Raw genomic sequence first — 13230 nt, forward strand, 5'->3', positions numbered from 1 at the left:
AGGAGGGACCGGAGTATGAGGGAAGGAGCAGAGTGGAGGAGAGGAGGGATCGGAGTATGAGGGAAGGAGCAGAGTGACTGAGGAGAGGAGGGACCAGAGTATGAGGGAAGGAGCAGAGTGATTGAGGAGAGAAGGGACCGGAGTATGAGGGAAGGAGCAGAGTGATTGAGGAGAGTAGGGGCCGGAGTATGAGAGAAGGAGCAGAGTGATTGAGGAGAGGAAGGGCAGGAGTGTGAGGGATGGAGGATTGTGATGGAGGAGAGGAGGGGCTGAAGTGTGAGGGATGGAGCAGTGTGATGGAGGAGAGGAAGGGGCTGGGGTGTGAGGGAAGGAGCAGGATAATGTAGGAGAGTGTGAGGAATGTCCATGTAGAGGAGCTAGAAGGGAGCAGTCACCAGGACTGTAAAGAAGATGTAGAGCACAGTTTGAAGTTAAGTAGTTAATGCTAATAATATGTATGATCCTGTATTGCTTTTGAGAGTTGCTGTTTTGGTGTATATTAGAGTGAGGTGTATGTGGGCCACGAGAAAAAGTCTCAGCTTGGAACCCCCTACCCTGCCTTTAACACGTTTTTTATATGTGATCATACCATCCAGATGTCCCTTATATATCTTCAATTAGATACGCCCCCTCATAGACTCCACCCCCTATTTAGAGCTACTTCGGAGATCTCCCTGGCTGCTTTTCCATCCCAATCTTTCCCTGCCTTCATAGATGCAGAGCACAGCTGGCGTGCAAAACCTGGCGAGTTGCAGCACACACTAGGCCCTGGGATCTCCTCTCCTATATTTAAGTGTTGTCTGTTGCAGTAAGTTTATCTGTGTTTTCTGTGTCTTTAAGTAGCAACTGTCATTAAATGTTTGTGTCAGTAAGGGGTATCGATCATTAAGTGGTGTCTGTGTTAGTAAATAGTATCTGTGTCAGTAAGTGGTGTCACTGATGCTCTGTATTATATGGTGGTCACAAACTTTTTCTTGTTATAGTTAAGTATTAAGTCGTTGAAGGTAAGCACTAGTTATGACCTCCACGGTGATAGCCATACTCATGGCACAGGTCACACCCCCTATTTAGATCACACCCACATCAAACTGGTCACATCACTACTCTCACCGCCACAGCGCTTGTAACACCTCCTTCCAGTGCACACAATAGGCCCTTCATAGATTTCAACTCCAGGCCCATGTGGACCTTAATCTGGCACTGGATAGCGTACAATGGCACAGCTGAAATAGGTCTAGAAAAATATGTGACCCTTGCTTTGTCATCACCCTGCAGCCCCAAAGTAACATTTTGTTAGGTAGTTTACTACAATTCATACATTTCAATTTCCCCCCCCACAGATAGTGGCTATTTTATGCACCTCAGCACTGCAACACTGAATGCAATGGATACGTCACTACTGGAAAGCAGACTTTTCTACCCAAAGAGAGGATTTCAGTGCCTGGAATTCTTCTATTACCACAATGGACATGAAAGTGACCAGCTGAATATCTGGATCAGGGAGTACACAGAAGCCTTTCCTAATGGCACTCTGAAATTCATTGAGGCTGTCAATGGTGAGAATTTTGAATTATTAAATTTTTTGTTGTTCAGTGTAATAAAAATACACCTTAAGCAAGTACAGTAGGTGTAATACAAATAGAAAAGCTTCTTCCTGCAGGAGAGACATAATCATAAGTTACCATACAGCCTTCTGCTATAACTGACCAGTTAACATCCCAAGGCCTTTTAAAGTCAACCTTTGATTTGTAGGTTCACCAGGCTCATCTCTTAAAATCCCACCATCACTACCAATGTTGCATTTGTCCGTCAAAGCTGGTTACATACAGATAGCCATATGTTTATGGGACTGGTGTGCAGTTGGCAGCAAAGTTGGTGTAAATTGCTAAAAAGTAAAGGGGGGTATTCAATAGCTGTCGGGTCCTTTCCGATGGAAAGGACCCGACAGCTCTCTATTCAATGCCAGGCCAAACCCGACAGGTTTGGCCCGTTCCCAACAGTGTCAAGCCCACTTTTTTTAAAGTTGGATTGACATTGTCGGAAACTCTAAAACCTGTCGGGTTTGGCCCCGCTTCTGACAATACATGTGACTTGTCGGAAGAAACGGCCCGAGATTGAATAGGTCGGAACCCCTTCTGATCTCAATTAGTCAGAAACTGTCGTCTTTCCGACAAGACGGCAGTTTCTAACTCTTATTGAATATACCCCATAGTGTATTTCCACACATATGGACCAGGTATCAGAGCATTAGAACATAAACATCTGCTCTGGAAATTCCTTCTCAGCCAAGTACATCATCTAATTATTAAGTATACCACAGAGTAGAGATGTGAGGCATCTGTATAATGTGTGCAGGATGATGTGAAATGAAAACTTATCGCCCTTTGTCATATGAATTGGTTACTTATCACTATAGACATCATTGTGCCTGATACAGAGACATGCACTAATGCCACTAAAGCCTCCACATAGTATGCAGGGCCTGTGCTAACATATGCAAATTACACAGTCTCCGGGATCTATATTGAGTCGCTCACTGGTGGTGCCAGGTGCACATTGGTCAGATATCCACCTTCTGAGTAACACTACGGTTGCGCAGGATAGCCGCTTGAAGTAAGACAACAAAGCCATTGTAGCTACGTACAGGACTGCAGTCACCAGCTGTGACATGCCCCTGACATGGTTGCAACACATCTGCATTGAGTCGCCATTTATTTATTAACAGTTTCTTATATAGCGCAGCAAATTTCGTTGCGCTTTACAATTGGACACAATGATAAAACAAAACTGGGTAATAAACAAATAGTCATAGAGGTAGGAAAGCCCTGCTCGCAAGCTTACAATCTATAGGGAAATAGGCATTGATACACAAGGAAAGGCACTATCTATTGCACCAGATTGCAAAGGTTCTAGGTGGGTTGCATGATATCACATCACAGCAATGATGAACCATGGTCAGAAAGAAGGGAAAGTGAAGATAGAGAAAATATGTGGAGGATATGTGCGGACTATACAGCGGGATATAATCGGTTAGGAAATCTTATGAAGGTTGAGTGACCGGTTCTGGAATGTGATAAGTTTTCAGGGAATGTTTGGAGACTAGGGGAGAGTCATATTGTGCGTGGTAGGGCATTCCACAGAGTGGGTGCAGCCCGAAGAAAGTCCTGCAACCGTGCATGGGAGCAAGTAATGAGTGTGGATGAGAGACGTAGATCTTGTGAAGAGCGGAGAGGTCGGGTTGGGAGATATTTTGAGATGAGCAAAGAGATGTACACTGCTGTAGTATGGTTAATGGCCTTATGTGTGAGTAAAAGTATTTTATATTGAATACGGTAGAATACAGGTAACCAATGGAGGGACTGACAGAGTGGATCTGCAGACGATGAACGTCTAGCAAGGAAGATTAGCCTTGCAGCTGCATTCAGAATGGATTGTAGTGGTGAGAGTCTCTTTTTGGTAAGACCAGTAAGAAGACTATTACAATAGTCAATGCGGGAAATAATGAGAGCATGGATTAGAGGTTTAGCAGTGTCTTGTGTAAGGTATGGTCGTATTTTGGATATGTTTTTTAGATGCATGTAACATGATTTTGAGACAGATAGCAATAAAGTTCGTATCTAGCGCCCTGCTTGTCTGGATATCTGTTCTGGCAGCAACGTTGTAAATGAGGTAAAACCCAAACCTCTAAAGGTATACAAAATGGAGCTATACAACTGCGCCTGAGTCAATAAACACAATAAATGTGTGCACAAATAACTGTCATAAATGTTGTCAATGACAAATCGTCAATACAAATATCAATTGAAATGATGACCTACACTATGTATTCTTTTGGGAATTAAAACGTATTTTTAATCAAAAAAGTGGTGCATGCATATAAGAATATAATGAAAAATATAAAGGGAAGGGGGGGAGTGGGGGTTTTGATGGGGGAAAGAAAAACAGTTTCTGCAGTGTTCAATTTCTGTTATTGTTTTTCTCCCCTTGAACACTGCAGAAACTGTTTTTCTTAGGTTTAGGTATCCCCCAGGAATGGCTAGGGTTAGGCTGCTGGGGGGAGGGTTAGGGATAGGCTGCGAGGAGGGGGGTTAGGTTTAGGCTACAGAAATGGAGGGTTAGGATTAGTGGGCCAGCATGGGGGAAGGTAAGTATACTTACCTTCCCCTGTCAGGATTCTAACCATTGGGATGCTGCGGTCTGCATTCTGACCGCTGGCAAATCAATCCCAACCCTGTTCATTGATCATGGGTTAATTATAGATCTTGTGACATCTATTGTTGGAAGCTATCTCAGTTTATGAGCAAAGCTGATATCTGCATGTACGTGCCACACCTTAAATCTACCATCTACCTATCGGATGAACTTAACACTACAACTTCCCAACAGCTTAAGGGGCCTATTTGTCATTGATTGCTTTTGCTATGCGATCTAGGAAATCATATACATGGCAACAGGGGCGGATCCAGAAGAAAATGACAGGGGGGGCACCATGGAAGGGGCAAGTACATTTGCGTGCGACTGCAGCGCATGCACTCCCAGAAAAGGGGTGTCCCCCCACTACAAGGGGTGTGGCCTCACAGGACAGGGAGAGTGTGTGAGAGAGAGCGATTTGCAGTAGGTGACAGGGAGAGTGACTGTCAGTTGGTGACAGCTAGTGGTTGATGGAGAGTGACTGGCAGTGGGAGAGAGGGTGAGTGGGAGAATGTGACTGGGTATAGAGTGACTAGCAGTGGATGCCTGGGAGACTGGCAGTGGGTGACACGGAGACTGGCAGTGGGTGACAGGGAGAGGATGACTGGCAGTAGGTGACAGAGAGAGGGTGACATATAAGTCAGTGTGATGTGGGCCCCTATGACACACATATAAGTGGGGAGGGAAAGGGGCACAGGTTGCACAAAAAAAAAAAAGTTTTCATTTTTTTTTTATACAAAAAAATGTGTATTGTCATCTTGCATAATATACCACATACACATAAAAAGGGGGAGAGACAGGGTGGGGGAGGGTGCTGAGGGGAAGAGAAAGGGAGGGGGAGGGTGCTGAGGGGGAGAGACAGGGAGGGTGAGGGTGCTGAGGGGGAGAGAAAGGGAGGGTGAGGATGCTGAGGGGGAGAGACAGGGAGGGTGAGGATGCTGAGGGGGAGAGACAGGGAGGGTGAGGATGCTGAGGGGGAGAGACAGGGAGGGTGAGGGTGCTGAGGGGGAGAGACAGGGAGGATGAGGGTGCTGAGGGGTGAGACAGGGAGGGTGAGGGTGCTGAGGGGGAGAGACAGGGAGGGTGAGGGTGCTGAGGGGGAGAGACAGGGAGGGTGAGGGTGCTGAGGGGGAGAGACAGGGAGGGTGAGGGGTGAGACAGGGAGGATGAGGGTGCTGAGGGGTGAGACAGGGAGGGTGAGGGTGCTGAGGGGGAGAGACAGGGAGGGTGAGGGTGCTGAGGGGGAGATACAGGAACATAACTTTGTGTCAGGAAAGAAACAATGAAGGATTCCCTGACAAACTTGCAGCCCCCCCTCCCCTCCCACATTTACTTAGCAAATACCTTGTGGCTTTGCCCCACTGGCTGGCATCCTAGGACAGGAGTGAGCGTTTGTGACTCCAGTCCTAACGGTGCTCATAAACAGCAGGCACAGGAGGAGAGAGCGGCAGCGTGCGGCGCGGTACAGGAGGAGAGAGCGGCAGCGCACAGTGTGACGTGACGTGTTCACACCGTGTGTGGGTGCCGGGTTGCATTGGTTACGAGGCAGGAGGAGGTGCAGTGCAGCGCTGGCGGCTGACCGTGTGAATACGACGGCAGTCGGTCGGGAGCACAGCACTACGCCACGGGTCGGTAATAGAAATCCGATCCGTGGCGGGTGGCAGGGCTCCCTTTCAGATGGGGGTTCGGTGTACTTACCCTCAGAGCCCCCCTTCTGTAATCCGGCTCTGACCGCCGGGACGCTTGCGCTGGAACTCGTGCCCTAGTGCCCGCTGGCTCTATTACGGGGAGATTGCAGCAGAGCTGAGGCCAATTAAAAAAAAAGTAAAACACTGCCACAAATGACAGGGGGGGCACGGGCCCGAGTGCCCCCCCCCTGGATCCGCCACTGCATGGCAAAACCAGGTTGGTTTTGTTGTGTAAATGATTGCCGCTTTAAAAAAACAGGCAGACTCGCACGAAGTCCCGCACAGCCTGCAACTTGCAGTCTATTACATGTCATCCTGTATATCTGTTGTACATTAGAAAACTACCATACCATCTTATATAACGGACCCATTGTAATGACCCCAACAGTACTACAAACTAGAGATAGAATCCAAACACATGTAAGCCAACACTTCAAAACTATGGGGGCAATTCAGACCTGATTGCTGCTATTCATTTTCGCACAGCGGGCGATCAGACACAAACTGCATATGCACTGCAATGCGCAGGTGTGTCGCAGGGCTACAAAGAGGATCGCCGCTCAGCGATGGGTTTGTGCGACGGATCCGTTCGCACGGCCGTTCGCAAGGAGATTGACAGGAAGAGGGCATTTGTGGATGGCAACTGCCCATTTTCTGGGAGTGTTTGGAAAAACGCAGGCGTGTCCATGCGTTTGCAGGGAGGGTTCCTGACATCAAATCCGGTGTCGTAAAGTCTGATGTGATCGCCGCGGCTGAGTAAGTCCTGGGCTGCGCAGAGGCTGCACAAAATCTGTTTGTTCAGCTCTGCTACACATGCGATCGCACACTTGCACAGCTAAAATTAATTCCCCCACGTAGGCGGTGACTATCTGATCAAAGGGCTGCAAAATTCGCTGCCCACCAAGCAGGTCTGAATTATCCCCCATATCACCATCTTTAGCAAATAGAAAACATATTTGCAAGACATAATGTATGATTATTGTCATTTTTAATGTATTTGTCTAATGATAACATGCCTTTCCAGGTCAACCAGCAGACTACTGGCAACTGTATCATGTCTCTCTGTCTACAAGCAACAAGTTTCGTGTTGTTTTTCAAGGGGTTAAAGGCAATGGAAACTCCAATGGAGGATTTTCAATTGACGACATCAATTTCTCAGAGGCAAAGTGCCCACATTATATATGGCACATCAGAAACTTTACTAACCAGCTCAACAGCGTGACTACTAGGCTTTACAGTCCACCGTATTATTCTAAAGATGGTTATGCTTTTCAAGTACAACTGAGAGCCAATTCTTCTGGAAATAATATCTATGACCTGGGAATATTTTTCCATCTTGTCTCTGGAGAAAATGATAACAGCCTGCAATGGCCCTGTTCTCTCAGACAGGGAACGATGGTACTCATGGACCAAAACCCAGATATTCGGAAACGTATGTCAAATTTGAGAAGCATCACTACAGATCCATACCTCTTGACAGGTAAGTTCTCTCTTTAGAAAAGGTAATACGTGGTGACGTTAGTTTAACAAAATCAATGGATATTTTGCTAAATCAATCTGTTCCAGGAGAGAACCTGATTACCATCTTCCAGAGAAGTGACATAGAGGTGGCTGATAGAACTGAGTTGTTCAAGAATTTGGAAAATAGAAACCATGAGCCGGATGTAATCCCGCCCGAGTTTGGCGGCTGGCGGAATCCCAACCGAACTCAGATTTTTTTTTAAAGGGGCAATCACTTACAAAGCATGGTTTTGCCTTATAAGTGATTGCCCCTTTAAAAAAATGTCAGAGTTCAACAGGCATCCCGCACGGCTGCTGAACTCGGGCGGTATTACATCCCACCCCATTTCTTTTTCATTCAGAGAATGGACATATTTGCTTTCCCAATTGTTGAGGCTGGTAAGAAAAATGGGCATTTTAGGAAGAGTATTGACTGTAGAATGCCGAATCAGCATCCAATACCTGATCAGTATACAAATCTAAAACTGAGGAAGCTTCAGACTGCTTACACGGAAGCAATTGATTTACAGTTACTCAACCTCCGCTCTGGCTACTACCAGATCCAAATGCATCCCAATGACAGACACAAATGGCCATCATTTGTCCATTAGGCTTCTTTGAATTTCTGAAGATGACACAGGGAATTAAGGGTACGTTTCAACACACTATGGAACAAAGAGTGGGTAACATGAACTATACAGAAATTCTTCTCTATTTGGGTGAAATCATTGTATAGCATTCAGTGTCAATTGTATGTCATTGGATGTCCCCTATTTTTCTTTCTTTATATATACGCATTTTCTTTTGGTCCAGTTGGACTTATGAGACATTCAGGAACATAGGATTTTAAAATAAGCAATATTCTTTATTGATTGCACTTTTATACAGTGATATGCAAGTTTTAGCACAATTCGGCACAGTTTATTAGTAGGAAGAGCCTATTAAGTTCTCTACCGCAGTATTCATGTGTGCGATAAAATTGAATGTATACTGTGAAATAGTGCTTGTGCATACCTCCCAACATGACCCTCTCCAGGAGGGACAGAATGCTCTACTCCTGGACTTTTTTCTTAATTTTTGATCGCCATCACCTGTCACAAAAGTCCAGGAGCAGAGCATTTTGTACCTCCTGGAGAGGGTCATGTTGGGAGGTATGCTTGTGTAACATAAACCTACTGTATGTGCTGGGTAATGGACGTAGCTAAAATGGGGTGGTCTTCAGTTTGCCGGCTGTCGGGGTCCCGGCGCACAGTATACCGGCGCCGGTATGCTGTGCACCGGGACCCCGACAGCCGGCATACCATACTACACCCCTAGAATGGGCACTAAGGCACTTAGCCAGAGTCTGTAGGGCTGTCAGAGAGTAGGGGGCCCTAACGGAGCCTGCACATGTGCCCTCTCCTCTCCTAAACTGCCCCTGTGCAGGCCATGGGTTAAATGTAATAACCTGCAAGCTGCCTCCAGCGCATACTTGCCTACCTGACCATCTCCATGAGGGAGAAAATGCTCTGTTCCTGGACTTTCCTGGTAATGTATGATTGCCATCACCTGAGGTGAAACACCTTTCTTATCAATTAACTAGCTCACCACAGGTGATGGCAATCATACATTACCAGGAAAGTCCAGGAACAGAGCATTTTCTCCCTCATGGAGAGGGTCAGGTAGGCAAGTATGCTCCAGCGTGGCCAAGAAACTAACAAGGCAGACCGTTCCAGGATATTTGAATATGGCTGACAGGCCATTAAAAAAAAAAAAAAAAAAACACAGTTGAATCTGATATGAATTGCTGTGTTCTGTGGGGGGTGGGGGGACCCAGTTAGTTTTTCCCCCCATTTCTGTGGTGCTTAGTTCATTTAGTACAAGTCAAATGCCACTAGCATAATCACCAGGTGTTAATTGCATGCTGTGTAGTTAAAGACCACATGCTGGCTGAACTAGAGAAAAACTCACATTAACCACTGCATTGCTGGAGGGGAAAATTGGTACTTTCTTTTCCCTGAATATGATGCTTGAGAAATTATATGCTATACTTTGTGACTGTTGCATTACTGAAAGTGAGAGCAAACTTTGTTGGGAACATACTGTACATCCCACCATGACCCTCTCCAGGAGGGACAGAATGCTCTGCTCCTGGACTTTCCTCTCAATCTATGAGTGGCACTGTCATCACCTGTGGTGAAACGCCTTTCTTCTACATTATCCTGTTCAGAACAGGTGCTGGCAATCATAAATTAAGAGGTAAGTCCAGGAGTAGAACATTGTGGGAGGTATGCTGGGAAGCTGTAAAAGTGAACACATTTGTGTTTTATTTATTTTTGATAAAATACTGTCTTCTCATTGACCTTATTTAAAAGTGCCTACATTTTTGCATAAACCTCCAGAAGCAACAATGGAGGAAGCTTTTACATACTACCATACCTCCCAACATGACCCTCTCCAGGAGGGACAAAATGCTCTGCTTCTGGACTTTTCTCTTCATTTATGATTGCTGGCACCTGTTTTGAACAGGTTCATGGATAAGATAGGTGTTTCAGCACAGGTGATGGTAATTATAAATTAAGAGGGAAGTCCAGGAGCAGAACATTCTGTCCCTCCTGGAGAGGGTCATGTTGGGAGGTATGTACTATGACAAATTTGTTAGCCTCTCATCAAAGGACAGAGTAGAAAATGTTGCAGCTCGTGGCGCAGTCAGTGGAAACTACAGCTGCAGGGCATTTAAAGAAAATGGCTGCCTCAGATGACCCAGAGGCACATTTGTTAATATTTGAGGGAGTGGCAAAATGTTTACAGTGGCCAGTCGTCTTTTTGGGCTGATAAACTTGCCCCTCACTTCACAGGCAAGGCACAAAAAGCATATGCTAACTGATCCTTCACTGATGAGGAGTATGATTTGGTCAAAACTGCCATTTTGGCCTGGTCAGGGAAAGGCAAAGTGCTAGAAAGGCGCATCGCTTTCACGAATAGGTCCTACTTCTAGGGGTTTCCTATTTGGAAGCAGGTGACAGAACTCGCTATGCAGGGGCAGAGTTGGCTCCAGCCTGAAGTCTGCAGTGCCGCAGAGATTGTGGAGTCAGTGGTTGTCAACCAGCGCATAAGGACCCCAAGTTGAAATATGCAGTGCTGGATCGTACACACTGGTCTAGATAACCTGGAGGAATTAGTTGTTGTATTAGAGCAGTATGAAACTGCAGGAAATATGGCAAAAATGCTGTAAAAGAGACCAGGCAATGGGTGTCCCGTTAAGTTGGCACCCAGCTGGCCTAAGACCCCAACTGCAACTCCTATTCAAGGAGACACTGCTGCAGACCCCATGGTCATCTGATATGAACGCGAGGAGTCAGGTCGATCAAGTGTGGTATCACTAACACGGACGCTTTATATCCAGCTTTATCTACAGTGTCGGACTGGGGCATGAAGGGCCCACCAGGGGAATGCAGTGGTAGGAGCCCATGTTTAGGGTGTGGCCAGCCACCACAGAGGTTTGGCTAACCATTAGAGAGAGAATGGTCTGGGCCCCTTGATAAATATATATATAGCAAATACTTCTAGTGCATGCATGATTGATAATATACCAGATTAATAATACTGTAGCAATGCACACCTTAGCCCTGTACAGTATAAGGTAACACATGGATAATATATAATTCAAGTGCACAGTCTAGAACCTGATTCCTAGAGGATCAGTACCTCTGTTGTCCAGTCCAACCCTGTTTCTCTACTATGATACCCCTGTACTCCAGACCCCCATTAATATGGCAGTCTGTTTTGTTAGGTGGTTGAGAACTACCGGCTATAATTGATTCAGGAAGTGAGCTGACCCCGATTTCAGGGTTAGTGGAAGTATTATGTGTACATGGATCCACGGAATGTTTTTTCCTTGTAAAAGTGAGTCTCACCCTAAAGGAGCGCACTTATGAGGTAGTAGCTGCGGTTGGGCCTAAACTCCCTTACCCCCTGATATTGGGACGCAACTTCCCAGAGTTCACTGAGCTTTTAAAGGCACTTCAGAGACAGGATAGGAATAAAGTCTCTAAAGCCCTACCTCACAAAGTAAAAAGGCGTGTGTTGAGACAACCAGTCCACTTTGGAGAAGGAACCTCTGAACAATTCCTATTAGAGGATACTTTTACACTGGACAGGGGTACTTTTCTCAATGATAGAAATCTGCAAAGCTTGGCCTGAGTACATCAAGAAAAAAATTACCCTGAAGAATGTTATACCCCATACAGATAACACCAAGGGTGTGCTAGAAACCACCTTCCCCCGGGTATCCGGGGCGTCTTTCTTTGGACCTTTGGATGTCCCACTGGCGGACACATTGTCAGCAGAGCAACGTAAGGAAGCAGAGCTCTTGGTTCGCAAACAATCGGGATGTGTTTTCTTTCCTGTTGGGGCGTACTACCTTGGTATAACACACAATATAAATACTCCTGAAGGGGTGGTTGTAAAGCAGTGATCATATCGCATTCCTGAGGCACGACATCAAGTTGTTCAACAAGAAGTAAAAGAGATGCTCCAACTTGGGGTCACTGAGAAGTCCAGAAATAAGTCCCCTTGTCTTGGTCCCTAAGCCGTCAGGGACAATACGTTTTTGTAATGACTTTAGGTGTTTGAACCAAGTTTCCCAGTTCGACTCCTACCCGCTACCACGGGTGAATGAGCTAGTGGAAAGTTTGGAGAGTAGCTGGTACCTTACACCTCACAAAAGGGATATTGGCAAACTCCCCTAAGTGAGGCCACCAAGGAGAAGACTGTCTTCTCGATGCCCGATGGTCTGTTCCTCTATAAAGTACTTCTTTTTGGCTTTTATGGGGCTCCAGCATAATTTCAGAGTGCCATGGATCGCCTGCTGAAGCCACACCAGGGGTATACCAGAGCTTATCTAGACGACATAGAAAGATTGGAAAATCCAGGAAGTGCTAGACAGCTTGAGATGGCATATGTTTACAGCAAATCCAGCTGTGTACCGTTGGAGTTTCAGAGGCCAATTAACTTGGGTATCTGATTTGCAATGGACAAGTGAAACTCCAACTGCGGAAAGTGGAGGTGATTCAGTCCTGGCCAAGGCCCTCCACCAAGAAACAGATGAGAACTTTCCTTTGGCAAACCAACACCTCCACAACAGGCTTAGGAGCAGTGTTATCACAGTCCATTGCAGGGAAAGAAAAGCAGATCTTCTACTTAAGTAGAAAGCTGTTACCCCGAGAAACAAAATACATCGTAATTTAGTTAGACTGCTTGGCTTAGAAAATGGGTGGTGGAAGCCCTGAAATACTATCTCCTGGGAAGGAAGTTTGTCTTGATCACAGATCACGCACCTTTGATGTGGATGCACCTCAACAAAGAAGTAAACCTCCAGGTTACACGCTGGTTCTTGACCCTTCAACAGTATAAGTTTATCATACAACACCGGACGAGTGTACAACTTAGAAATGCAGATTTGTTGTTCCAAACATTTTTAAAAAGCTGAATGGTGTTAAGTATCAAAAAGGAAAATTTGCACTTCTCCAAGCCTGGAAAAGTGTAAGGGGGGATGTTGTGGTAAGAGAGGTTTGTCTCATCAGCTCCCTCCAAGAGAGAAGAAAGCAAAGCCTGTGCACTCAATAGCAACAATGGTGGTTTGGAACTCTGGATTTCCAGGTTGCCAGAGTCAGCGGGGAATCATCAGCAGAGAACAGGAAGAGTTTAAAACTGCCACCTGCCCGGTGCTCTGAGCACTGATGTTGGATAGCGGCCAGTGAGAAGGCCAGAGTGTGATTAGTGCCAGCGGCTAACTGAAAAGCTGTGCTAGGAAGCATGGCAGGAGATGGCTGCACTCCAGGGCAGCAGAATAAACTCTAGAGACTTTGGT

The 13230-nt window shown here is 46.0% G+C and overlaps 1 protein-coding gene across 1 annotated transcript in view; it reads left to right on the forward strand.

The window, feature by feature from the left end:
- LOC134929649 (meprin A subunit beta-like) overlaps nt 1–13230 on the forward strand; it is a 118662-nt gene that overhangs the window by 68205 nt on the left and 37227 nt on the right. Inside the window, exons 10-11 of the mRNA XM_063925229.1 lie at nt 1341–1556; nt 6904–7359. Of these exons, the coding sequence (XP_063781299.1) occupies nt 1341–1556; nt 6904–7359 (672 nt within the window). The remainder of the gene's footprint in view (nt 1–1340; nt 1557–6903; nt 7360–13230) is intronic.

Source organism: Pseudophryne corroboree, chromosome 5, assembly GCF_028390025.1.
Source record: "Pseudophryne corroboree isolate aPseCor3 chromosome 5, aPseCor3.hap2, whole genome shotgun sequence".
Classification (NCBI taxonomy): Eukaryota; Metazoa; Chordata; class Amphibia; order Anura; family Myobatrachidae; genus Pseudophryne; species Pseudophryne corroboree.